The 26,436-nt window shown below is 36.4% G+C and overlaps 3 protein-coding genes across 3 annotated transcripts in view; 1 reads left to right on the top strand and 2 right to left on the bottom strand.

The window, feature by feature from the left end:
* The window catches only part of glcci1a (glucocorticoid induced 1a), a 37,679-nt gene extending 33,171 nt beyond the window's left edge, over window positions 1-4,508 (bottom strand). Inside the window, exon 1 of the mRNA XM_079878713.1 lies at window positions 3,689-4,508. Coding sequence (XP_079734839.1) covers window positions 3,689-4,127 — 439 coding nt within the window. The 5' untranslated portion in view covers window positions 4,128-4,508. The remainder of the gene's footprint in view (window positions 1-3,688) is intronic.
* Window positions 4,509-6,568: 2,060 nt separating this feature from the next.
* Window positions 6,569-17,105, bottom strand: umad1 (UBAP1-MVB12-associated (UMA) domain containing 1). The gene is made up of 4 exons (XM_079878720.1): window positions 16,968-17,105; window positions 16,582-16,707; window positions 11,789-11,874; window positions 6,569-7,525 (listed from the first exon to the last, which is right to left on the bottom strand). Exons 2-4 carry the CDS (start codon window positions 16,658-16,660, stop codon window positions 7,247-7,249), a joined length of 444 nt encoding a protein of 147 aa, XP_079734846.1. The 5' UTR covers window positions 16,661-16,707; window positions 16,968-17,105; the 3' UTR covers window positions 6,569-7,246.
* A 714-nt stretch (window positions 17,106-17,819) lies between these two features.
* Window positions 17,820-19,387, top strand: rpa3 (replication protein A3). Its single transcript, XM_079879562.1, has 4 exons — window positions 17,820-18,044; window positions 18,339-18,413; window positions 18,507-18,615; window positions 18,700-19,387. Exons 1-4 carry the CDS (start codon window positions 17,946-17,948, stop codon window positions 18,780-18,782), a joined length of 366 nt encoding a protein of 121 aa, XP_079735688.1. The 5' UTR covers window positions 17,820-17,945; the 3' UTR covers window positions 18,783-19,387.
* Window positions 19,388-26,436: the final 7,049 nt, after the last annotated feature.

The following is a 26,436-nucleotide window of genomic DNA, read 5'->3' as shown; positions in this document are numbered from 1 at the left end:
CAGAAAAATACAGTGAGAACTTCAAACTGAAATTCAAACTTCAAATGGCAGAAGATATATGATTTTTCCAATGCTTGTTCAATGTCTAAACCAAAGTTTTCTTTCTTGGCTAAAACAAACATTTAAAGGTCCCATGGCATGAAAATGTCACTTTATGAGTTTTTTTAACATTAATATGAGTTCCCCTAGCCTGCCTATGTTCCCCCAGTGGCTAGAAATTGTGATAGGTGTAAACCAAATCCTGCTTCGCCTTTGAGAAAATGAAAGCTCAGACGGGCGAATGTGGAATCTTCCCTTTATGTCATCATGAAGGGAAAGGTTATCTCCCCTTTCTCTGCTTTGCCCGCAAAGAGAATTTGGCCCGCCCATGAGAAAATGAGCTATGCGAGCGCGATATTGGTTTTTCCTCGAGAGACATCATGGCTTGCAAATGAGTGAAGCATGGCAGTTGCTCAGTGTTTGGATGTACAAATGAACACAAAAGTTTTTTTTTAGTTCCTTCATCCGAGTCTCTGAAGAACCAGTGGGTTATGTGAATTTCTGATGTGTAATTGTTCAAGTTCAGACAGATAATCTTTCTCTCAAAATCGTTCAATACTGTTTATGCATCAGTAAATCAAGCCAGTGACTAAACGATCAACTTCACGTCGTTTCTCTTAGTAGGATGAAAATAATCGTATTTAAACTGTGATTAAAACAGAAAGCATCAAAGAAAAATCCCTTTCCAATCGCCCAAGCTGTCAATCACACAGCGCGAGTTTATTTGGACACTTGCCAAAACTCGTTATGAAATCAATGACGCTGTTACACTGCACAACGAAGCTCTTACTGTATTTAAATGATTTCATCATGTTTGCATTGGTGAAAGCATTAGTGAGAGTGCAGAAACTGCGTTGCAATGATAAGATCTTCATTCACGCGATCAACAGGCTGTCATCTGCTTAATGCTCATCACTGCAACCTTTTATGTGATGGGAATAGATCTAAATACTTTAAAAACTTCTCACGATTCGTTCATCTCGATAGCTGTAGTAGTAAAAACGTATAATAGCTGTCATTGTAAAAGTTTTCAAGAGAGTTCCACATGTAATGCTAGCTATTTCATATGAAGCATGTCAGCCAATCACAGCAGTGAGGGTTTACACTGAAGTCTCACAGCAGACACGCCCCTTCAAACAGAGCGTTCAAATCAGAGGCTAAAATCAGGGTAGGAAGAATACCTTTTATTTCTAAATTATGACAATTTTTGATCTAAAAAACATGCTAACATTATAAGGGCACCCCAAGAAACATTATAAAATAATAAAATAATCCATGCCATGGGACCTTTAAAAAGACTTTAGAGCTCCTTCTGATGGGTCATTCATGTATGATTTGTTCATTGTGTCTGTCACTTGACAAATGAATGAAGAAGTAATTATTTATGTTCCTCATAAATTATATTTGGCTGCATTATAATGATTTCCTAATTCGAAATATGATCAAGATTGCGTAGGAGGACGTGTTCAGGTATTTTGTCTGTTGAAAATATAGCATTTAACGCCACTTAAATGAACAAAATGACTTCAATTAAGATCTGTTCATTTTGATGAATGAGATTGAACGAGAGATTCAGTAAAATGATCCAATCCTCCCATCACTAGCTCCTTCCTGAATTTAATATGATTTCCATATGATAACAGACAGATAAACTTTCATCAGCCAGGCAAATATTTAAAGGTGAACTAAGTAACTTTTTTATCTTAACCGAACAGCTTCGGAGTCATTGGAATAGTTATATGACTGTTTTCGGGTTGAATGGTGGTCTTCTCGCACCCCTCGAGCGCCTGTGAGACGAAAAACCACCCTTGCAACTTTGGGCCGGCGAACCGCCGGCCGCAGCATCAGAAAGTATCGCGTGATATCAGGTCTCGCGACGTAACGAACTGCTTTACGGCACTGCACACATACACTATCTAAACATTTATATGCTAGCCTTCTGTGTATCATACATACCTCAGTGGACATGGCTCCGTGCGTTCGCCGGGTTCTTTGAAAACAAATGCACATGACCAGCGGGAGAAGATGGGAGGGGGGAGAGTCGCCAACGAGTTTTGACGACAGTGTTGTCAAATATCTATTCCGAAGCTGTAGGGGGAGCTCTATAGAGAAACCCGCGAGCAAAAAGCGAGAAAACAGCGAAGAAATCGGCAAAGCTGCATAATGCATATTGATTCTCCTTACAATATAATCAAAAAAAGGTGGACATTACATTAACCTGTATCTCTGATACAAAGCCTCAGCAGAAGGAATGCCTTATCACAAACACCAATTCATAATCAATGATTAAAATAATGTCAAGTGATTCATGATGATTAATGTCAACAAAAATGACTGCATACTGTAACCACAATCTCCATTCATATGCATTGGCCTCAGAAAGTATTTGGACTCACTTACTCTCTGAATGTAATATCACTGCAAGCATATAAATTGTAGGCTATTTGGTTTGATATTTTGTTAATGCAATGGATTAAAAACAAATGTGAATTAGACATCCAAATCACTGATCTCTATATCATAGATCACTGGTCGAAATATATTTTAGAGCCACTGTAGCATCATTACTGTTAAATCTTTTTTTAATGACAATGGTGGCTTATACCAAGTTACCATAGGTTTAAAGTTAGTAGTGTCGAAAATATGTAGGCCTAAATATGAAGACTGAAAATGCAGTAGGCCTACTGGGAATGAATGGACATTTGACATGTTATTTATCCTAAATATACAGGCAACACGTCGAGTCGTTAAATACGGTTTTAGGTGCTCAATTTGCAACATTTAGGTTTCATAATAATGTGTTATGAAGCAGAACAGCAGGGTTGAGGTTGTGTGTTAGTGACGAGGCCCCCTGTGTGGCCTTCACACACACACACACACACACACACACACAACCTCCAATTACCCACGTAATTCTTTCCATCCCTGCTCGATAAACAACAGCGAATTAACTACAACCATGAGAAAGACATGCAAGCTCATTCATTCACGACTGGGTACATAGAAAGAACGCAATATTGATAGTTATGCGTGTGTTTATGAAGCTACAGATCGCTAGCTTTAGCAGGAGCTGAACCAGCGCGGGCCGTGTCTCAAAACCTAGCGAGCTCACTACATAAACGGCTTTTCTGGGCATCACAGGGGGCGTGTACACGGGACGCATTCTTGCAGAAGACAGAAACGGAATGGAACCGAACGCAGCGTTTCAAAAAACGCTTATGACACAACGGGAAAAACGTTCGTGTTCGCGATATACGATGACTGTCTAGGCAACTCACTAGGCTTTAAATCACAGCCATGGTCATGATGCATAAACACCCTGATTATGCACATTAATATATATTAACGCTTTAAACGCATTTGGTTTCGTTTAAATAAGCAGATTTAGTTAATAGGGTTAAATGTATTTTAAATATTTATTCACTGTAATATATCTAATACTCTTATTAAAGCTGTCATATCTGTGTCATGCATATGCGTTTATGGTTTATAGTGCTATAGTGACAGTTTTATGTGAAGAATGGATGTTGTTTTCATATACAGTACATTATAAACACCCTGACCCAATTAAACGACTTCAGCAGCAGCGTATGAGAAGATGCTAAAATGAATGGCAGTAAATGAAGCAGGATTTGGGCCTGTTGTTTACCTCTCAGGACAGGTGAATGAGGGCAGCGCTCGGGTGAGCTCCTGTGGTCCGGAGGAGAGCGCCTCTGCCGCGGGATCAGCCGACCGTCCAGCGAGCCGTTTCCTGCCGGACTGGCGAGCGTCGGGCTGTCGGAACTGGAGCTGCTGTGCTGGGCTGCTGCGGTCGGTTCTGTGTTGCTTCCGACTGAGATGGAGGAGGAGGAGGAGGAGGAGGAGGAGAAGTTGGACGCGGGAGGGCGGGTCGGGCTGTGCTGCTGATTTCCACGCAGGAGCTGGTAGGGCACCGTGGCGCGAATGGGCTGCAACCGGCTAGTGTTGCCGGCGGAGGATGATGATGATGATGATGCTGCTGCTGAGGAAGAGGAGGAGGAGGAGGTGTTGATGGGGGACCCGTCATTGCCGCGCTTGACCCGAGCCGAGTGCACAGGTGATGCTGACATGACTGAACCTAACTATGTAGTAGTTTTACTAAAAAATACGCTAATACATTCCTTCCCAAGCCTTCATTAACTAAACTCACGTCATTAATTAAACTTCTTATTAAAAGTCTTTTAACAGTTAAAAAGCAGAAGCTTATTTTAATGCTGGTGTAATGCGCAGCCTCAGCTTGTCGGTTAGTGTGCTGAAATTGTAGCAATGTAACGTTAGCTTCCCTGAACGAAGTTTTTGTCCTTTAGTCATGCAGATGATTGGATGACGCTAACTTGTCCTTAAAATGTGTCAGGGGTTCATCCTAGTCTGGAAACCTAAAAAAGTTAACGCTGAAGAAATGTTATCCCGACTGTCGTGTGTCTCTGCACCCCTCTTTGCCTTGTTACTCCAAATGACAGGCACTTCAGCGGCACAGTCATCGAGACGTGTGGGCGGGAGCGTCCGGCGCTCTTTCGACCTGTGATTGGTGCATCGCAAGATCAAAATAAAATATGATTGGTTTGGCAAAAATGATGGACTCAGAAGGAGCCAATGGACTCATTGTGGTTAAGCACGTTTGGGATTCTGTCTTGCTATTGGTTGAGGCTGTAAACTGACAGACTAATCTAATGGTACAAAGTACAAACATTAATACTAGATAACACAGATGGTGTAACGGACTTAACGGTAAGCAATGCAAAGAGCTTTAGAAGACATACGAGAGACCGGGGCTCTAAATGTCATTTATTAAATGTATTAATTAATTAATTTTAGCTCTAAGGTTGACCAGTACACTCAGGATAAGTTTCCCCAATAAATGTCAAATTGGGGCAAGTTGTCACATTTTAAATGTCATTTATTACATTTGTTAATTGAAATGTCATTTATTCAATTCGGTAATTTAAAATGTTTTAAGACAAAACAGTGATGTGACATTTTTGTTAACATTTAAATGTTTTGACTTTTCTGAAATATATATATATATATATATATATATATATATATATATATATATAAATGTATTTTACCTATAAGTACCTATAAGTACACAGTCAATTTTATATCATTTTTATATCATTTTTCTGCTAAATAATATTTGCAAGATATGTACATACAAAACAGCAAATTGCAACAAAACAATGTAATCAAATACGATTTTAATTAAACATTGTCATTACATTCCGCTCATGCTCAGAATTTAGCATAAACATCATGTGGGATCAGAATCAATGAGGAATTCTGTTCCAGATATGAATCAATAAGGAATCCATAGTTAAGGTGACATTACATTATTTTACAGACATTTTAAAGGGCAAAGACAGCACAATGCAAAATTTGATTACTTCAGTACAGTGTTTTGAAAAGGACAGGTCAGTGACTGAGACATTAGGAGGAACCTTAGATGAAATAACTGCATCTGACGAATCAAAACAAAGACCAATAAAAAAAAAGTGAGATTTGATGTGATATCAAGCAAATAAACTATAAAGTAAAGTACAGAGGATATAAAGGAGACACAGCTAAACCTGAGTGCATTGTGTACATAGCAGCACGCACTATAAAACCCATTCATTAACCTAAATTCAGATGAAAGGGGGGAAAAAACAGCTCAACAACTATGTGGCCTGTTCAAACAGAACAGTAAATCCTATTAAAATCCATGTGCATGTTTTTGCAATCAAACAATGTTCAGAATACATATCTGCCTCCCAAAATGGAGCAAAACTTAAAACCTTCATGCATTAAAACCAAACAACAACAGTAGACGTATGCAATGTTCACACCAAAAAAAAAAAAGCATATTTATATATATATATATATATATATATATATATATATATATATATATGCATACATTTACAAACAAAGAGATATAACATTGGCCTGTTTATAATGAGCACTGCAATGTCCGTCTCTCAATTTTAAGTGCAATTCTTTCACTTAAGGTCATGTGTGTAATTTTTGTGGTGTAAAAATCCCAACTTAATATGCAGACACAACTACAAGTAAGCAAAACTCTAATTATAAAGACGAAATACTCCAAGGCACTCATGTGGTGAAAGTAAAAAGCCAAAACGAGTAGATTCTACACTTTTATTTGGAGGTTTTTAATGATTAAGCCCAGTTAATTAAAGGCTTTTTAATTTCACCATGTGAGTGCCTTGGAGTATTTCGTCTTTATAGTCTGATCCAATGAGCACCAGTGGCTACGTAAAGACTACCGTGCAGCACTCTCTGCTTTTGTGGTTTTATAAGCTTTATTACTGATTCCCCTGAAGTGTAAACACCATCAAAACATTGTTTGCATCCAAAACAGCCCGGCACAACAACACTGACTCAATGATATGCTACACCTTTAAGGTTTATGGGTACTCACTGTAGTTACAGCAAATATAGTGGACTAGCCAAAAGGCCATTATGATTGTCATTTTTAATATTTATATATATTTTAAAAATATAATTTATTTTTGAATTAAATACTTATATCTGTTATCCAATTATTTATTTTAGATATGTTTAAAGAATTACATTGCTAAGTGACAGATTACTATAAAATCATTCTTTCTATGTATCACGACTGGTTTAAGTGAACGATCTGGAAGAAAACTTCTTGAAACCGGTTCCATAAATTACAGTAAGTCTTTGCAGAACTAAGAAAAAACTGAGGAAGGCCAACGCAGACTGCGATGTCTGAAACATCAAACAACCGAATGCACCTACTGAGAAACATAACAGTTTCAGCATATCATCTTATGCTACAGGACCCCACAGAGTCAAAATGCTAAATTGCACAGAATTTACACCCGTAAAATTTAAACAAACTACATTTGAAAAATGTAAAGCCATAGGTCATCTTATAAATACTCATCTACTGTTTTTAAATGAGGTGGTAACACTCATCTCACACAATCAAGTGTAAGATCCTGAGAGACTGTAAACCATCTTGATGCGAACTTCACTAACTTATTTAAACTAAATGGACAATATGTTCGTTTGAGCCCAACACCCTATAGTCAGTGACCGATTTTTTTTCAGCTAACTGGAACTAGATCTTCATTTATTTAAGAGGCAAGCGGTTAAGGAGAATCTTGACAACCAAAGGCTCATAGTTCATCACGTGTAAGTGATATGACTGATGGGCTGAGAGTCACGGCTCACAAAGCACCGAGTTCTCCAAGGAGAAGTCATAACGAAAGTTGGCTAGTTTGTCATTTATGTCGTGAGGCAAGGTGATATCTGTTACAAAGGGCAGGCCTGCCTGCATGGCAAGGATGTGTGGTGCTAAAGTGAAAGGTATATCGCCTAGAAGTTCAGGGAGAGCAGGGGTGGCGTCCACACCGTGAGTTTCAGAGGACATCTTAGCAGATGTGGGCTGAGAGGAAGGCTGAGCAGTCTCTGCAAATCCTCTGTTCCCGGCACTGGATGGCTGAACAAAAAGAAAGAAAATCCACAGTGAAAACTGAGAAACCTGATCTGTTGAAGAGCAGTACTGTTATTATGTTCATCACAGCATGTGTGACTCAACTATAGTACCATTTACCAGACTGTGAGCTGTGCCACTGTGAGCAGGTGTTTAGCTCTTTAAATCCTCATCAATGCTGAATGCTCAAGGTCAAGTGATATAATATGTCAGGTATCAGTCCATTTAGCATTATTTGTTATTAGTAACACTGACTGCAATGAGTCAGGAAATGTGCCTCTCATTATTACCCCCAAAAAGAGAGAGCCTGCAGCCACATAGCTGAGAAATCTGGTCTCATATGAGGTGGATGATTCATTACAGCCCTGAAACATCACGATGAAGGAAGCCTCATGTTGCACCACAACTAGAGCTGAACGTAACAGTCTGACACAACTAATGATGCACAGATGTGCAGCATATTTAATACTGTTTGTAAATAGATGTGAATCATTTTCATCAAGACAATAAGCAATTCTCATTCAACTACACTACTGTTTAAAAGTTTTGGGCCAGTGAGATTTTTCATTTTTTTTGAAAGAACTTAAAACTGTTATTTAGCAAGGACACATTAAATTAATCAAAAGTGCCAGTAAACACTTTTATATTGTTACAAAAGATTTCAATTTTTAAATGCTAGTCTTTTGAACTTTCTATTCATCAAAGAATCCTAAAAAAAAAAAAAAAAATGTATCACGGTTTTGTATCACACTGAAGACTGGAGTAATGATGCTGAAAATTCAGCTTTGCCATCACAGGAATAGATTACATTTGAAAATATATTCAAATATAAAACAGATCTTTTGTATTTTACTGTATTTTTGATCAAATAAATGCAGCCTTGGTGAGCATAAATGACTTCTTTCAAAAACATCAAATATATATATATATATATATATATATATATATATATATATATATATATATAATGTATATTATAGACCCAAAACCTTTGTATGGCAAAGAAAATTCTAAAATATATAATAGTTTGGGTGTAGTGGTGTATTATAATATAATCAGCTCTAATACACCAGTAAGAGACACTGTCAATCCTGTGCATTATCAAGTAAGGTCAAATGTGAAACTAAATGCTCAAAAATATGTTAATTTGTCAATAATTAAATGAGCAAAGCTTTCTTAAGCTGCAGGTAAACATAATCTGGTTGTCATAGTTGTGGAGGTGGTTTCTTACTTTTCCTGTTTGTCTTATATGAGTGCCAAACACATGTCAGACAGGGAATGATGATCTATTAATGCCAGTTCTTTACTGTAACATGAGACTGGAACAATACATAGAGGGAGAAACTAAAACACTGAACAACTAACTGAACTAAATAAGGTGGAAATCTTAACTTCCATACGAATGAAAGTGGATGGTGATCGAAAGCTGACTAAAAAGCACAGTAAAAGCAGTCCATATGATTTGCACTAAAATCCAAGTCTCCTGAAACCACATGATAGCTCGGTGCGAGAAACAGCCTAAAATTTGTTTCACTCAAAATTGAATCTTCTCCTTGGAAATATTGGTCACTATTCATATTCATTATAAGGAAAGGAGTAGCTTGGATATTCTTTCAAGGAAAAAACTAAATCATACCAGTTTTGATAGACACAAGGTAAGTAACTGATTAGAATTCTCAGCTTGTCCTTTAATCATCTGAATGAGGTTTCTGAATAGCAGCTTTGTGTAGCTCATAACACACGGCTTGTGGTCCGACTGAGTCACAGAACTGCTAATTCAACTCTGGTCATTTCTGAGGATGTGCTTTCGTGGCATTTAACAGCTTTCCTATAAAGTGTCATTCTGTTCCTGTCAATGTTTCGCATGTAGTGTCAATTAATTTCCCCCTAAAAGTCTGCATCAAGCGTGAAAAGCATTCCCTATTGTGGCGTATATCTGAGTGAAACAGAAAAAAAAAAAAGATGTACGGCTGGACCTTTTGGATTTTGTCCATCGGGAACTGATTGGATCCTTGTTAATTGCTGTGATCTCATGTTAGCAACAGGTTGCTGGAGACGAGGGATTATTGTCCCAGTGCACACGTCATCAGAGACGAGATGTTACAAGAGGGAGAGGAATGTTTTTATTAAAGATTCATTTAAAAAAAAAAAATGCTGTGCACAGATAAATCCTTTATAACAAACACTGCACCATTCCATAAAAAAATGAGAATTTTCTATTTTGATTTCATTGTGACTAACATTAAAGGGTTAGTTCACCCAAAAAAGAAAATTGTGTCAACAATTCTCTCTCATGTCGTTCCAAACCCATAAGACTTTCGTTCATCTTCGGTGCACAAATGAAGATATTTTTAATGAAATCTGAGAATATAGAGTTCATTCACCCAAATCTCGGATGGTTCAAAATGTTCATAAAGAGCTTGTAAAAGTAATCCATATTAATCGGGTGGTTTAATTGATCAGCAAACTTACATAGAGCACTCAAATATAGTAAACGGAAACTCTACTTTCTTGACACATGAGAACAAACCTCTGTTCTTTCAAATTCCATTAAAAAAAATCTTCATTTGTGCATCGAAGATGAATGAAAGTCTTATGGGATTGTAATGATATGAGAGTGAGTAAATAATGACAGAATTTTCATTTCTGGGTGAACTAAACCTTTAAAGCAGGGGTGTCGAACCTCGGTCCTGGAGGGCCACTGTCCTGCAGAGTTTTGCTCCAACATGCCTCAACACACCAGCCTGGAAGTTTCTAGTATGCCTAGTAAGACCTTGATAATCAGGTTCAGGTGTGTTTAATTGGGGTTGAGGAACTAAAGTAAACTCTGCTTTAAATCATTGTGCTGTTTTTCATCATGTGACCTCTTTGGAACTTCTAATTCTTTGGAAACTCACATAGCAAACTACACACCGTCAGCCCTCTTTGACAGCTGATGATTTTCATGTGGTTTTTCCATTATTTTTCCATGTGATTGTAAAACGCACTTATTCTATCCACAACTCCAATAACTGACTCTAGGCTTTGGGATTTTGTGAAAGCCTCTCATATTCAATGAGAAAGAGTGAGACTGAGCGTCTTTCATTAGCCATATGTCTCCAGGCGGTGCTGGAACAGATTGCTGAATGGCAGCGGCACATGTTGGCGCTGTTCAAGTCCTGCCACCTGGCACCTGTCACACACCCGCTCGGCCAGCGCAACTCAAGGGGATCTTTCTCTCTTCAGTGCTGTTGCGCGCCCAGCACACAGCATATGGAAATCACGCCGGCCCACTAACACAGACGACTCTATGAGTGATCCTTAAGATTTAATTAGGATCATAGTGAAAACGTAGCATACTCTGTGTTTACTGATACTCAGCTCTAAGCAAAGAATGTTTTGATGTTTCATCATCCGCCAGGTCAAACTCGTAAGTTTGATCACTTAAAAAAAAAAGTAACAGCACACCTTTCCTCAACAAGCATGTACATCAAGTCTTTATACAGCTCTTTTCCAAATAATCACACATTTATCCAAAAATGGCTAAAAGAAGCATAAAGGTGCGGTGACACTAGTGAAAGTTTGCCAGCAAAAAAGTCCACTGTTAATAGTGTATCGATCAAAGTGACACAAAAGTCACTTTAGAAATGAGCAGCTTTCTGTTGTTCAACTAAATTAAACCTGTTGCAAATCTTCCAGTGGAAATTTTTCTCCCTTACGGGAAATTCCAGGGTTCCTGATGAAATGACTGAATTTTGCCCATGTAAATAACGGTAAATGTGACTGCACCTTGAATTGTGTCTATATGATTCTGACTTGTGATGTGCACTACATTTACAGTCTTCTGCTATGTGATAGATTTATGTGAAGAATGGACTAAAATTTAAGTTGTTATTCACTGATAATCTTGCCCACCAGTGAACCTCTGGGACTGGACCAATGAGTCAGTGAGTTGTTCAATCTTTTGAGCCTATACTTTCAATAAACCCGCTGATCCGGTTCACAGCAGTTTCAACACAATTCAACAGCAATTTGTAACTGTTTTGTTTTGGAAAATTGGTGGGTAATTTGAATTAATTTTTACATGTTTGTATTATCTGCTTACGCCCTACTAATGCTTTTCCATACGAATCACATTGTACAAATTCATACAAAGTCTTACATTAATAGCTCACTTGATGGGAAGTTTATAAATGAATGATGACTTACCTAAATTTTGTTAGAAGTTCGTTGTCATACCATCAAGTATATGTAATTATGGATCACTCTACTAAGTGAAACAAAACACACCTTAGATGGTTGTACTATTACATTTGTTGCAGGCTGCTCAATGTTCATGGATTGAATTTTCCGTCGCTGGTCCTCAACAGTTTCACCTGAAAGGCAAAGAATAAACACAATGAATACTTTTAAAATCAATCACAGAAGAAAGGAATAGCGATTCCCAATGCCAGTCATAGACGCTTTACGGCAACGGCTTGATTTTCAAAAAGAATAATAACTTTTCCACCACGGCCAGGACAATAATGTGGATTAACTACATTTAACAAGGTAGATTACTTTCTTAGATTACTATCGTAGATATATTACAAAGCATTCCTTCTACGTACTTACAGCCACAATCAACGGTGTTACTTAAGAGTAACCTGCAACACCTTGAAACCATAACTAGACCGAATGCTGAGTAACATAAAAAGGCATTCTCCATGCAAGACCGTTTGCATCATTACATCTTTTTCCTGTCTGAAGTTGCAGATGGTCTAATTCCTGCTTGAAAATGAAACCCAGCCTCTTCCTGTTGCTCCTGAAAATAACACAGCTGAATGTCTTGGTGATCGTCTGCTCACCTCTGGGGCCTTCACACACACCACGGCTCCTCCCTGTGTTATTAACACCTTCACAACACCTCCACAAATAACTCCCTCTGAGATGGTGTCCATTGTTTATGTTCAGGGAAAAGCTTGTATGACTTGCGTTTAAAGGGGCGTTCACAGTGACAGCGATATAATCACCAGAGGTCACCACTAGGTCTTGGTGTTCGTGTGCAAGTCACTGTACCTCCTGGACTGCAGTTTCCAACTGCATCATGATGTGGGTCACATTCTCTGCTTACATTTTTTTTTTTTTTTTTTTTTTTTTTTTTTGCATGGGCAATGCTCTCTGTTCCTTATTTAGTCTCAAACTGCCATCTCCAAACGACACGAAACACTGTAAGAGTGAATTTCTTATAAGACCTTCCCTATACCATCGGGGAGTATTGCACCAAAATATATTTTTTAACCAAAACCACAATTCAAGTTTCATTTCCCTAATGTTTTGATGTTGTAGCTGAAAATCAAAACTGAAAGTAAAGTTTTGGTAATTGAACTCTGGTTTGATTGCTGTTAAGGTGTTTGAACATTTTGTTGTGTTCTCAGATAATAAATCAAGCTGTAGAAAAGTTTTTCCACAGTGAGCTGATTCTTGATACTTCAGCCAAAGATATTGAACATATTGCAACCTGACGCTGAAGGCTGAAAGAGTCAAAACATAAATTGTCTATTACTGTATTAAAGTTTGAGAGCATTGTGACAGTCTGCTTTCCTTTTGTTCTTTTTTTTAAGGCCTTCTTGTGTGTTTTTGGTCATGCACCTGCTCTAAAGTTTTTTCTTGTTTGTTTTTTTGGATGTGCACTGCACATACAATCATTGGAGAAAAGCATAATTTGAGAAGCGCTAATTAAACAGCATTGTTTCAATCAATGATTTCGGCTGAAACCGAAAAAAAATGCATATTTTTTGGTTGCCAAAATTTTGGTGCATCACTAACAGACCTGATCCGTTTATGACCAGATGTTAAACACATGCTCTTCAGGAATGTATAAAGTCTCAAATCAATTTTATTCAGCTTTAATAGCCAATACGGAAAAACAAACAAAGGGTGAAAGAGCACAATTATTGAATTCATTCACTGGAAGCCTTTACATTACACAAGCATCTAAAATCAAATAATAAAAAAACAATATTAAGAAAAGTAGAACACTATTCAGTGCTATTGGCTGGATAACTTCAGCTGTAATACAGCCAGTCGCTTACAGCAGTGAATCAATATTAACACCAAGAACGATAACTATAAATCAAAGTTAAAAAAAAAAAAAATAGCACCCACACCACAACCGTAACAATAACAACGATCTCGTTTTAATCACTTTCAGATCGATTTCTTTCAGGCTGGTGACCAATAAAAACATTGACAGCCAATCAAATCCATTTGTCTTTAAAGCGTGTGTTCTGGGTGTAGTGTTCTCAGGTGCTTGAATGTTATTATGTCTTGGAGTGGATTGTGGAGGCCAAGATGTTTATCGCTTGTTAAAGCATTTGTTCTTTCTGTGAATGAGCATTTAATATTAAATAATTCAGTGGAAACAATTACAAAACTCAACATTTTGCTTGTACTGTCCTTGTTCCAAAAATCATGGTGACATAGGTTTACGTTTCTCGCAGCCACCGCACTAGCCATTAATTTTAATCGAAGGAGACGTAGGCATGTTATCCAGGCATTAATGGCAAGGAAAACCCCTTATATTGGGAGTGGCCACATATGAGGTGTTTCTGGGATGTTATAGTACGCGTAGTACACGAGTTTAATAAAGAAATTGTCTTCTGTCCAAACATACCGTGCCCTCTTTAAAGAATGATGTGACTTTAACCAGATGACCTGTAAATGCAAAAAAAAAAAAAAAAAAAAAACATTGTTTCCATTGCAGTTTTGCAAAATATTCCTTTTTTGAATTGCCTGAAAAACCACCTCATACGAGCGTAAATTTGTTTGTTTTTTTAAATATATGGGAGTTTTTACGAAATATTGCCTGTATTTTCAATTGGTGCAATTTGAAGGGTATGGAAACGCAGCCAAAGCTGAAACAATCTGTATTGTATGAAGCGATATATAAATAAAGGTGAGTTGACATGAAACATAAACTGATCCTTTGCTAAGCTCCTGCTGTTTGCCACTTTACAAATCATATATGGCCTCATTTGCACTTCAAAGTCAAAGCAAGGAATTTCTTTCCCCAAGAGAAGTGGATCTGTGGCACAGATAAATAATGCAATGTAAAGTAAGCCTATATCGAGCCTATATGTGCTGTCAGCATGTTACCGCAGCCGCATACGCAAGTTCCTTGGGCCTGTTCTAGTGTGCTGGAGGTGAACCGAATGAGAGGCTGCTCACTCACTGCAGAGCCAATGAATAGAGCATGACGTACAGATCCCCTTTTATGTAATCTGGGCGTAATGAGTGGATCTAGAAGGTCCAACCACACCCTAACCCTACCCATAACTATATCCCTCCACCCATTAGATCAACAGAGGTGGAGCTGGACTAGGTCAAGCTCCACCCATGATGTCCAGAGAGGGGAGCTGGACGTCATTTGGCTCTGCAGTGAGCACCACTTAATATGAACCGCTCACACTCAGTAGGAGTTATGTGCAGTGTTATATATCAATGACATGATAGATAGACTAATTGCGATTCCATTCATACAGGAAAAATTATCAAAAAATTTAAGGTAGTCAATTTGAGATGTGAACAGAACCGTATTAGTGCTCCAAACCAAATCGACAACAAGTGTGTTTTACTGCTGTGTGAAGGTAGCGGTCATGTGTTTGTCCCGTCAGCCTGGCGAACCCCTTTAGTCTATATCCAGGTTGTACCAGAGCACTTCAATGTAGTCCAGGAATCACGCTTGAATTGAGTTCATCTACAATTCTACCCTAAAGTACTAAGGCTGGTTCACATGAAGCAAGCTGCACTCTGGACCGGATTAATTTCATAATGTTACACCACGTACCGTTTGTGTTCCAGTTGCCAAGCACACTCCTTAAGCCCATAATGAAGAGTGAATAAAAGAGGTTTCAAAAATCAAAATAGACATTGGGTGATGTACTTTGTTTCAAAATGAACCTAAAATGCTGCTGAAGATTATGACTCACAAATCAATAGAACAATAATATATTTATAATCAGTTTGTAATAAACACTGAGACTTTGCTTTAAAAATAATAATAATAATTTATACATCCCAGAACCGAACACAGTCAATATGAAATCAAAAACTGAGCCTATTTACTTGTATATTTCTGTAGGCCATGCGGCCTTGCCAATAGTGCAAATAGTAGCCTATAATTTAATACCAGTTAACATTGTTTTCATAAGAGTTAAGCGACAGGCTTCATATAAATGTTAACTTCAAATTAAAAGCATCAAAGCATCACTCTCCTATCGTGAGATTCTCTGTTTATTTCCAAAACATTCTCACAGTATGGTTAGCCTAAAATTGGAGAACCAGCATAGTTTGCCATCCATCAATCCTCAAATATTCAGCAGTAATTTTCCATTCCCTGGTTACCAATATTTCCTCGAACTACATGAGCACATGGTGTGAGCTATTCAAATCTGGCTCAAGCCCTCAGTAAACATATCCTGCTTTTTATGAAGCAAGGGATCTCTCTTTCCCTTTGACCTACATTCCCTCTAATACAGTAAAATGTAGGCTGGGAGGCATAAAAACATAAAACCTTATTACTGCAAGTTGCAACTAGCACAACAAAAGGAATGCTATGTAATTTCATTGTATTAACTGTCGAGGCTGTGGCATCTGTATCCACTCCAGGTACAGGAAAGGTGGTCCACAGAGGTACAGAGAACCCCAAATACATGTCCTGACTGATTACTACTTCATATTAAGGGAAAAAAAGTCAATGAGACTAAACAGAATTGTATTAACTATTACTATTGATGAACTACATTGACAGTGAATGTGAGGATTGAACTATACTGCCCTCTTGTGGTGGATGGGAATTAACCAAACAACGTTTGGATTTATAGTTTCCTATTAACAATATTTTGGATGGTCACACGGATAGATAGATAGATAGATAGATAGATAGATAGATAGATAGATAGATAGAGATAGAGAGATAGATAGATAGATAGATAGATAGATAGATAGATAGATTTCACTTTATTATTCAACTAAAAGAAAAAACAAACAAAATCTAGACATTCAGAAAGGTGCTCCTAAAATAAAATGATCAAATGACTTACCAATGATGACAAATCCATCAGTTTCCCTCTCAGAAGATTTCTTGGCTCCGTCATTCTTGAATCCGAAAAACTTCAACATCTTGTGTGTCTGTTGAAAATCAGTCACTCCTCAGCACACGTGATATGCTGGTATGAAGCAGATTTCGAAATCAATCGAGTGTAACAAGTGTAATTTGCTTTTTCTGTATGCATTCAAAATCAATGTGATCTAACGTTATATAAAGTCACAACATGAAGTCAATGAAAACTGTGCTGCCGCTTTGTTTTTCCTAGACAGCTCAAGAAACAAGCAAGTTAGCAAGCGTTGCTATACTACATTTCTGCTGAAATACAGTGAACAATAAAAAGAACAATCTTTTTGAGATTTGAGTGAAATGCTGTCTTACTTAAAATCATACGAGTATAATATTTCAGTTTTGTTGTGGTAAAAGCGAGCTACTCGACTGAAGTTTTGTTTACGAGTCCTTCCCACGCCGTGTCCATCTGCTTTTTCGCTCCGTGTGAAAACAAAAAATAAGCTTTTGTGTATCACTCTTACAATGCGTCTCCAAAAAAAAAAAAAAAAAAAAAACGACAGTTCTTCAAGCTCACGTAGTAAAGCATCAATAATGTATCTGTAAATATTTACTAGCATGTCCCTTACTAACAACTGTGAATATACGCTTATTATGCATGTGCTTATTAAAATAACCATGTGCGTGTGATTTCTGTGGGTTGGAGAGAGTGTTGTTCACTTGAATTATTCCCTGTAAATATGAAAAAAAAATTATTTTATTTTGATAGAATACAATCAAATATGGCTTTTATTATAAATCTATTTCTAATGATGGAAAATACCATATGATTAAACAAAAATGGACTAAAGGAAAACCAAACGTATTGTTATTTTATGTAGAAATTAATTATAGCCCTAGTGAGTAACTTGTCGGTTAGAAAAATTAGTAAAGCATGACGGACTAGGTTTCTGTGAAGCTTTTAAGTAATGACGATATTGTAACGTTACCATTTCTTTTATTTTTCCTTTTTTTTTTTTTTTTTTTTTTTTTCCTCAAACTGTTATACTGCATTTTGATATGTAAATGGTTATTGTCATGTTCACTGAGGTAATTTGACAGGCAATACATAAAAAAATAAAATAATAATAATAATGATCAAAAGAATGAGCGGAAATGATTCGGACTTACCACAACTAGGAACTATAGTTAACAGGCTATTTGTTTCGAGCGGTTTTCTCTGACGCACCGGAAACGTGGTCATCCGGGAAAAAATACGTCACTTGATCCGAGTTTTCCCGCGGTTCTGTTTGACTCGACTGAAGTCATTTTGGGTTTTATTTCTTGTGTGGTTTGCCGTAAACATCCGCAATGTCAGGCGTTTATGAGTCCCCGAAGCCCAGAATCAATACGTCGATGTTGTCTCAATACATCAATCGGCCAGTCTGCTTCATTGGACGCTTGGAAACGGTATTGACCTATTATTCACTTATATGCATGTCCTGAATAATGAACATTCCATCATTTATTTATTCCGCAATGAGCCATCTAACGTTAGCTGTATAATGAAAATCAAGCGCGAATGATGCATGGTATAAGTGTTATGATACGGTGTAGTGTATTTGAGTAGTTATCAGTATCATGTTAACTACAAGACGAGCTTATTAGGGCGAATTTTTCCACGCATTGCAAAATAAAAGCGTATTGGAAGAGTGTGAGTTCTGTCTAGCGTGTGAACATGACAGTATGGTTGTGTATTGACAGGTCCATCCATCAGGAAAGGTTCTTACTCTTTCAGATGGAGAAGGAAAGACTGCATCAGTGGAGCTCAATGATCCTGTGAGTGATCAGTTCAGCAGCATATGATGCACCTCTGTGTATGATGTTGGTATTTATTAAAAAGGTCATATTCCCCCCCCCCGTCCTGTTTAGCTGGATGAAGAGCTGAGTGGGATTGTAGAGGTTATTGGAATGGTGTCCAACAAAGGAACAATCATGGCTGTTTCACATACCCAGTATCGTGAGGACAAAGTCTCTTTCGGTATTATTTGTTATATTGATTATGATAGATTTATTGTCAGTGTCATTTGCACTTGGATGTAAAAGATTTCCTCTTGCTTTGCAGATCTGGAGCTGTACAACGAAAGCCTGAAAGTCCTTCATGACTATCCCCAGTATTACCCGTTTGAGGTGTCATTAAGCGGTTAAACAGCACTTTTATTTTCATTTTACAGTTTTTGTATAATTGGATATTTACTGTTTGTCCAGTTTTTGTTACTTGAAATAAAACTTATATAAAACTTTTGTTCACATTATTTATTTAATGAAGACTTCTACAGCTGTACGTTGACAAAATAATTCTGGGAGTTATTTACAACAAAATATTAGGTAAGTAAAATAAAAGTTTGTACCATTTTTACATTGCTTTTTTCATCATGAAGCAAAGCATGACTAAATTAATGCATTTGTCTTAATTTAGCCACTAATGTTAGTTACTATGAGAGAGATACTTATGAAAGTATATTTGCATTTAAAGTGAGCTGAGCATAGTTAAAAAATAAATGTACCAAAAGCATTTATTAATTTTATTAATGTAGTTATTTCTAAATAAGAATTTCATGTTTAAATTCACATTGATTATACTCAAATAAAAAGAAGGGTTGACTGATCAGTCATGTAAGTAATCAAGTAATTTTTTGTTTTTCTAACTGTATTGGGGGAACAGGAGTGGTATGATACCGTATTGTGTTTATTTAAACAGTTTTGTGTATCCTATAACTGCAAGATGAGTATAATAAAGGGATAGTTCATCCAAAAATGAAAATTCTGTCATCATTTACTTTCCCTCGTTTTTGTATCTTCTGCTGAACACAAGAATGTTTGTAACCAATCAGCTGATGGATATCAATGGTGTCCCACAACTGATTGGTTTCCGACATTCTTCAAAATATCATCTTTTGTCTTTAGCAAGAGAAAGAAACTCAACGTGAGGGTGAGTAAATGATAGAATTTTTTATTTTTGGGTTAACTCTTCCTTCAAGGTGAATTACTATGCACATTGCAAGTAATAACATACTGGTGAAGACTGGTTAGCACTTGATGAATGAGGGGATATGTGAGGCTGGTCTACAGACATATGTTTGTTATTCCACATTCAAAAATAATGAAGAATTATTCTTTTCAGGTTATTTTATTCAATGCTTGTCTCCCAGCATTTCCTAAAAGTGGACACCAAGATTATTCATTTTGGGCTTTTTTTTATACAAGACTGGGTTCAATAAACTTGTTTTTATTCTACCACTAGATGGCAATGAAGTGAAAAACTAAACATGAATTCCATGAGTTGGAATCATAGATTGTAAAAATGGAATACACTTTTTTTTTTTTTTTTTTCAAATAGACAAATGACATTTTGTTTATTTTTATCGTTATGCTTTTACAACATAAGACCTAAAATACAAGAAGTGAGAAAACAAAGTTTAGCATCTTACTTTTTTATGAATAAATTAAAAAGTATCTGGATTTGAACTGGTCTTGGTTTAATTTTATGAATTTTGATTATGACAATTTTTAGTTAGCTAACATTATTTGTAATATAAAACTATAATATAAAAAGACTATGGTCTTATTTTTTTACTATTTACTACTTATATTTACTATTTTACTCCAGACCAGTGAGCAGAGGAAACTGCACTCTTTGGAAACTAAAACCAGAATTTTGGAATTTTCCTCTTTAATTATGCGAGGGAGGCTAATATTTCTATGGAAAAAAAACTTGTACCATTACAAAATTCATCAATCATATGACAACGTGTCAGGAGGGGGCGAATGAGCCAAATACCTCAAGCATTCACTTCAATATAGCTGTCATGTTGAGTAACTCCCCTTTTTTTGACAGGACAACCCATCTTCATCAGGATAAAAGGCATTAGGGTAAAAGATGCATTCTGCATGTTGTAGTATTTAATATGATGAGCAATAGGTGGCCTGCATCTGTAGCGCTCGATGGTGTGGTGAGGAGTTGCCCGAGGTCAAGCAGCTGCCATATTGTTGCAAGTTCTGACAAAGTGCTGTGTGTACCACTTGCACAGGAGTGTGGCAGTATCTATAGCCAGAAAAAAAAGTTATGTACACAAAAATTCACATTTTATTTTATTAGTATTGGAAAAGACTAACAACATTCTCTTTTTAAAATATAAAATATGTTAAATAAAACAGGAACCAGAAGACGAATTAGATTTTATTTGTATTGGAAATGAGTAACATCCTCTTCTCATTTACTACAACAAATTTATACCAGCTTTTTGTATAAGAAACATTTACCTGTACATACATAGCATATATATGTACCTATTAGATAATTAATATAAATTTGAATATACATTTTTATTAATTTAATATATATAAAATTGTATTCATTATTGGCTTTTATTCAACCCCCCTGCAGTTTGGGAAGCCCTGGCCTGTAATAAATTATCCTAATCAAATAAATGTGATGACGAGTTAGGTCAAAAGGAATGTAAAAGTAATTAAAAGTAGTCAGATTATATTCCCTAAAATGTGTAATGTAGCCTAATAGATTGTTGCTAACTACAGTTTTCTTCATGTAATTAGTAGGCTATTAATGGATTACACTTTGTAAGTAGCCTAATCTAGGCTACTCAGCACTGACTACAGTGATATATTTAGGCCTACTTTCTAAATTGTTTTATATAGGTCAGAAATGGAATAGGCTATGCCGATTTTATCAGATGTAAAATACGTTTAATAGAGTCAAGCTTTTCACCTTTGACTTAAACATTTACTGTAGAACGGCTACTTTAAGAATAAATAGGCCTACATTAATTATTATTATTATAATAGACAGCCTATAGCCTACTTTTTAGAAACATAATTCGCTGAAGTGGAACCATGCACGTGCTTTGATCAAATAATTATTCTGTTTCTAAAGATTAAACATTCAGTCATATTTATTATTATTATTATTATTATTATTATTTTAGTAGCCTTTAACAATTAAATGCCCCGACCAAATATGTGCAAACCAACTCGATCTCGTGTTCACACTCGGCAGATTTGGTCAGCTTCCAAGCGAATTCTGGTATTGTTAAAGAACGCAACAAGGACCAAAGACATGTAAATGAACCAAAAACGGGACAAGATGCAACCCTAAAAAGGAGAAAATGCTCAAGCATACCTGTTTTTTTCTCGTGTCGCGATGTTGCCCATCACAGTTCGGTTCAGCCATCAGAACCGCGTCTCCTCGCCGCAGATCTTCATTTTGTGTGTTTGTGTGTGTGTGACTGAGGGATTCCCGCCGCTGTTTTGACTCCTTTACACATTTTATAATCTCTTCACGAGTTCTCAGCTGGTCAAAATACCATCGTACAACGAGCGCATTAAGACCATGCGCACAGCATTGTTTTGGATGTTCGGTAAGTTCCGTCATGAAATAATAAAAGCTGACTAATCAAAATTTGTCAAGAGATTTAAAGCACCGTTTTTGAAGAGTGTGCATGAACTTGCTCTAGGGCTACTATGTAAGAACGAGCCTATGATTGAATCTGGAAATAAAGCTAAATTAACTGAGAAAAATGAGAAATAGTCCTCAGATGTCATGTCTAATTTATAGCAAAACATCTAGCGTTAATTCGATCTCAAACAGATTCATTAAAAGAAGTTATTACGCCACTGTGTGATGTCATAAACCAACGTGGTTGAAGTTGCGACCACTTTGCGACAATACAGTTTCGGGAAACAGCCGTGAGTTGATTTCTTCAATGGTGCATCCTAGCAGCGAGTTACGTCGTTGTTCGGGAAACGCACCCCTGGTTGAACGTGTTTAGGTTCGGTATCTGGTCCTGTGTTAAAAATGCCAATGTGAACGCTAATTGAATTTGGATCAGGACTTTTTTTTTTCTCGGACCAAACGAACCGACCTACAAATGTGAACACAACACACCCAAGGAAAAAAGGAACTATTTTACCAGGTGGCAATTATTATTATTATTATTTTTAATTCGTTATGTGAATCATACAAACAAAGAATGTGAAGGTCCACCAAGACTGGGGTGTAAACAAATTTTACTATGGATGAGTTTGTACAAATTCATAGTTATTAACCACCAATTTGCCAAAATAGTTACAAATTGCCATTAGCTTGTGTTGGCAAACCCATCTGAAGTTCATGACTTTGTAGATTAAAAGTAACCCACACTACTTTGCCCTTAATTAAGATAACACAACTTCATACTGTATTTTTCTTCTAAAACAGCCTTTTCTGTTTCCTAAGCATTTAAGAGTTTGCACTAAGAGATTTCCTGCAGCATCGGATCTATCTGCTCCACGGATGTGCTCACTGCCTCAGGAAGGTTTCTCCATATCATCTTCTGACATGTTTAACAAATCACCCAAGCACAATTGGTTCAAGAAAACCTTCATACCCTGTGGTAATGCATGCAAGTTCCCAGGGCCGTTAAACTGTCTTTTAGTGCCATGCAACAGCAAATCTCTGCAGCACTTTACATTTGCATCTATTTGTTTAGCAGATGCTTTTTCTAATTCCAGCAATTTATCCAATGAAAGGTTAACAACAGAAGCACATAATACATATTTTGGCCATACTGAACACCTAAAGTTCACAAGTGAAGTCAAAGCTCATTCTGCAGTTGGTGCTTGTGCAAATGCTTAAAGGCACAGAATGATTAAAACATCAGTTTTTCCTTGTCATGACTCCCTTTGATGCGCCCCGGGCAGCAGATTTGGAATTTACTTCAATTTGGTGACTTCATAAAAGTACTAAAATCATTTAAAAAAAGAAAAGAAAAATGGGATTTAAAGTACTAAAATCATTTTTAAAAAAGGGGGATTTAAAGTGGAGCAGCAGAGAGGAAACCAACTTGATAAACTCCACCAGAAACAATTTGTATAGAAATTATTTTTTTTAATGTCAACAGAAACCGCAAAAATGGGCATATCATATTTGGTGGAAATCTGTAAATTACTGTCAGTTCTGGATAGAAACTGATTATATGTAATATGGATTACCTGCAGTTCCTTCCTGAAGCCTAATTTGGGAAATCCTGGCATAATACAATGTTTAATGCACTGTTTCAGAGTCAAACTTTTTACCTTTGACTCAAACATTTCATGTAGAAGAGCCACTTTAAAATATTGAGGATGTAAATATAGCAGACATGCTTCATATATCTCTTGCATAAAGTGTCAACTTTCCCCTTGGTGCTGCAAGTGACATCTTAAGTGCTGTTTAAAAATATGGCTCATGATGACATCACATTGTCATAAAACGTGTGATGCGATCTGAGCTTTTACATCTGAGGCATAGCTTGGTTGTAATTACAACAGCACAGCAAGCATTTTTAAACAGATTTATGATTTTTACATTAGGAAACATATTTGACTTTCAGAGACGGACCAATTAAATTTATCCTACCATTAGTATCAATAATAATTTATTGACGTCTGTTGCTGTATTTGCTGTGGTTCTCCACTGATGTTCTCCGACTCCTCCTCCCTGTAAGTCATTTTGAGTGCCTCGTTGCCCTGTCACATTTTTTGTAGCTTGTCAAGTGGAGAGGTATTTCACTCACTGTACCATCAAGAGGGTTTGATCGTTTCCACATTTTTCAAAGAACTGAGATTTATCAGATGACAAGGCTGGGAATAGGGTATGTGATGTGACCCTTTTCTGAACTATGTAGTTCAAGGAAACATTCAGGAAAAGTAGATGTGATAAAAAGTTTCAACACACCTACTCTACCTACACCTACCCTAATTTTTTAATGATTATTTCTGCAATATACAAACTGAAGTAATGGAATGGTATAGTGACCAAACAATTCCCAAATGATCTTATATTTTATGTTCTTCAAAGTCGACAACCTAGATTCCAATCCTGTTCATTCTGGACCTGCTTAATGAGGTGCATTCTGGGAAGCTATAATAGTTTTTCCTGCACTGGTCCAACCCATCCATTTTAAAAAAAAAAATGAATTAAATAATATAATATAAAAAAAAATATATAAAAATATGTAATATTATATATATATTGTAGAGGTACAATTTATCTACAAAATTAATTTCAAGCATTTCAACATAAGTCAATAGATTTAATGACATGATAGATATATGCACAGTTTTTTCTCCACTGATCCAACTCATCCATATTGTATAAAAATACTATAAAATATGAAACCTTTTACTATGTAATGCCTTCTGTTTGTTAAACACAACCTAAAAAATCCTTTAGAAATAATAAAAATCTTTTTTTTTAAATCTTTGAAATCTGTGACGTCCTCAAATTAAATGAAAGAAATGACATTAAAAGGCTATATTTTTGAGGTGAGACAGGGCTTCAGTTCCTAAAAGAGAATTTTTTTAGCTTGAGGATACTGATAGAAATCCAGTTTAGACCTGCATATTTTCTCAAAGGATTTTCCTCTGCCATCTGCCCATGATAGTTGTATTAAAGTTAGAGTGCAAGCAATTGTTATATTAGTATAATATAATTTAACTGAAGACAGTCTTGTTTATTTTTCCAGTGACTTTTTACACTACGTCTGTGAGCTAATGGCTGATAAAAACACGCATAAAATGTTTGATAGGAATACAGGAATCAAGCCTGTCAGAATAATCACCCTCCCAATCCACTGACAAAAGGGGGTTTTACTCTAGGAGTCCCAGAGCAGTGAGCCGGTTACTGTCAGGATACTGGCACACTGAGCACAGAGTGATTACAGAGAGGTTATTACTGCATTATTCACAGAATATATGCCTGGCCTCAATGAAACTTAGCCTATTCTGCCTCTAGCTCTTTCATACGGAGATGTCACACACGATGAGGATGTAACTGGACATGCATGATTAACTGGATGACTGGATTATTAAGGAAACAGACAGTACAGCAATACATATTTAGGTAAGGAACCACCATAAGCGATTCCTTCTGTTCATTTTCATACTATATTTGTTATTTTGTTGGACACAAGAAAGTCGAGGGTCTACATATTGAAAAGATTTTCTTTATGTGTTATGGCTATTGATATGAATAAGTCTAGAAAAAGTCCAGATCTTCAAGTGTAAAATAGAATATATTAATAGAATTATGTGTTAAATATTATATTATTTTTATATATTATTTGTAGCAGAACAGAATAGGTTTAAAAAAAACTTTCACCTAAAAAAGGATCAAATGTGCATTCACTTGTGGAAAAAAGAACATCGTCATCAAATAAAATGTAAAGTTTTCTCAGTCAAATTCACTGGAATAGCAGCAGCATTGTGTCACACTGTACCGCAGTGAAGTGATTTTGTAGCACCTTCAGGGCATGACTGCCTCAGGGTAGTTCATAGGATATTGCTCTTCCTGACCCTCATCATTTCTATTGTCAAGATTCCGATTTTATAGATGCGGAACTTTGGGCCAGGTGTAAAAGTGTTGTAATGATCAGTTTAATTAATCACTGCAGTAAACTGCATACAAATTGGAGTGGAGATGGCTTGAAAACATATTTCCCAGGAATAAAGAAACATTGATTATTAAAGCAAAAATCTAATTAGGTATTCATTACAGGGATTTTTACCACTGATAAGGATTTCTCATTGCTTAAATTTTTTTACTGTGGTACAAATTACTGTAACGCACAGCCTGAACCGGGTAACTGCTTTTATGAAAGTTTTTTATTACTTAATGGATATACTGCTGTCCCACAGTAGACTTTAATATAATCCTGTAGCACGATGTTTGGTTGCCAAACACAATTGTATTTACATATCATGTATAATGTTTTTACAATGTTTCTTCAATGCTGTTATTAAGGGTCTGTCAGGATGTACTTAGGAT

This window comes from Squalius cephalus, assembly GCF_949319135.1.
Source record: "Squalius cephalus genome assembly, chromosome: 8".
In the NCBI taxonomy this organism is placed as follows: Eukaryota; Metazoa; Chordata; class Actinopteri; order Cypriniformes; family Leuciscidae; genus Squalius; species Squalius cephalus.
The sequence above is the reverse complement of the archived record's forward strand: the minus strand, read 5'-3'. Positions and strand labels throughout refer to the sequence as shown.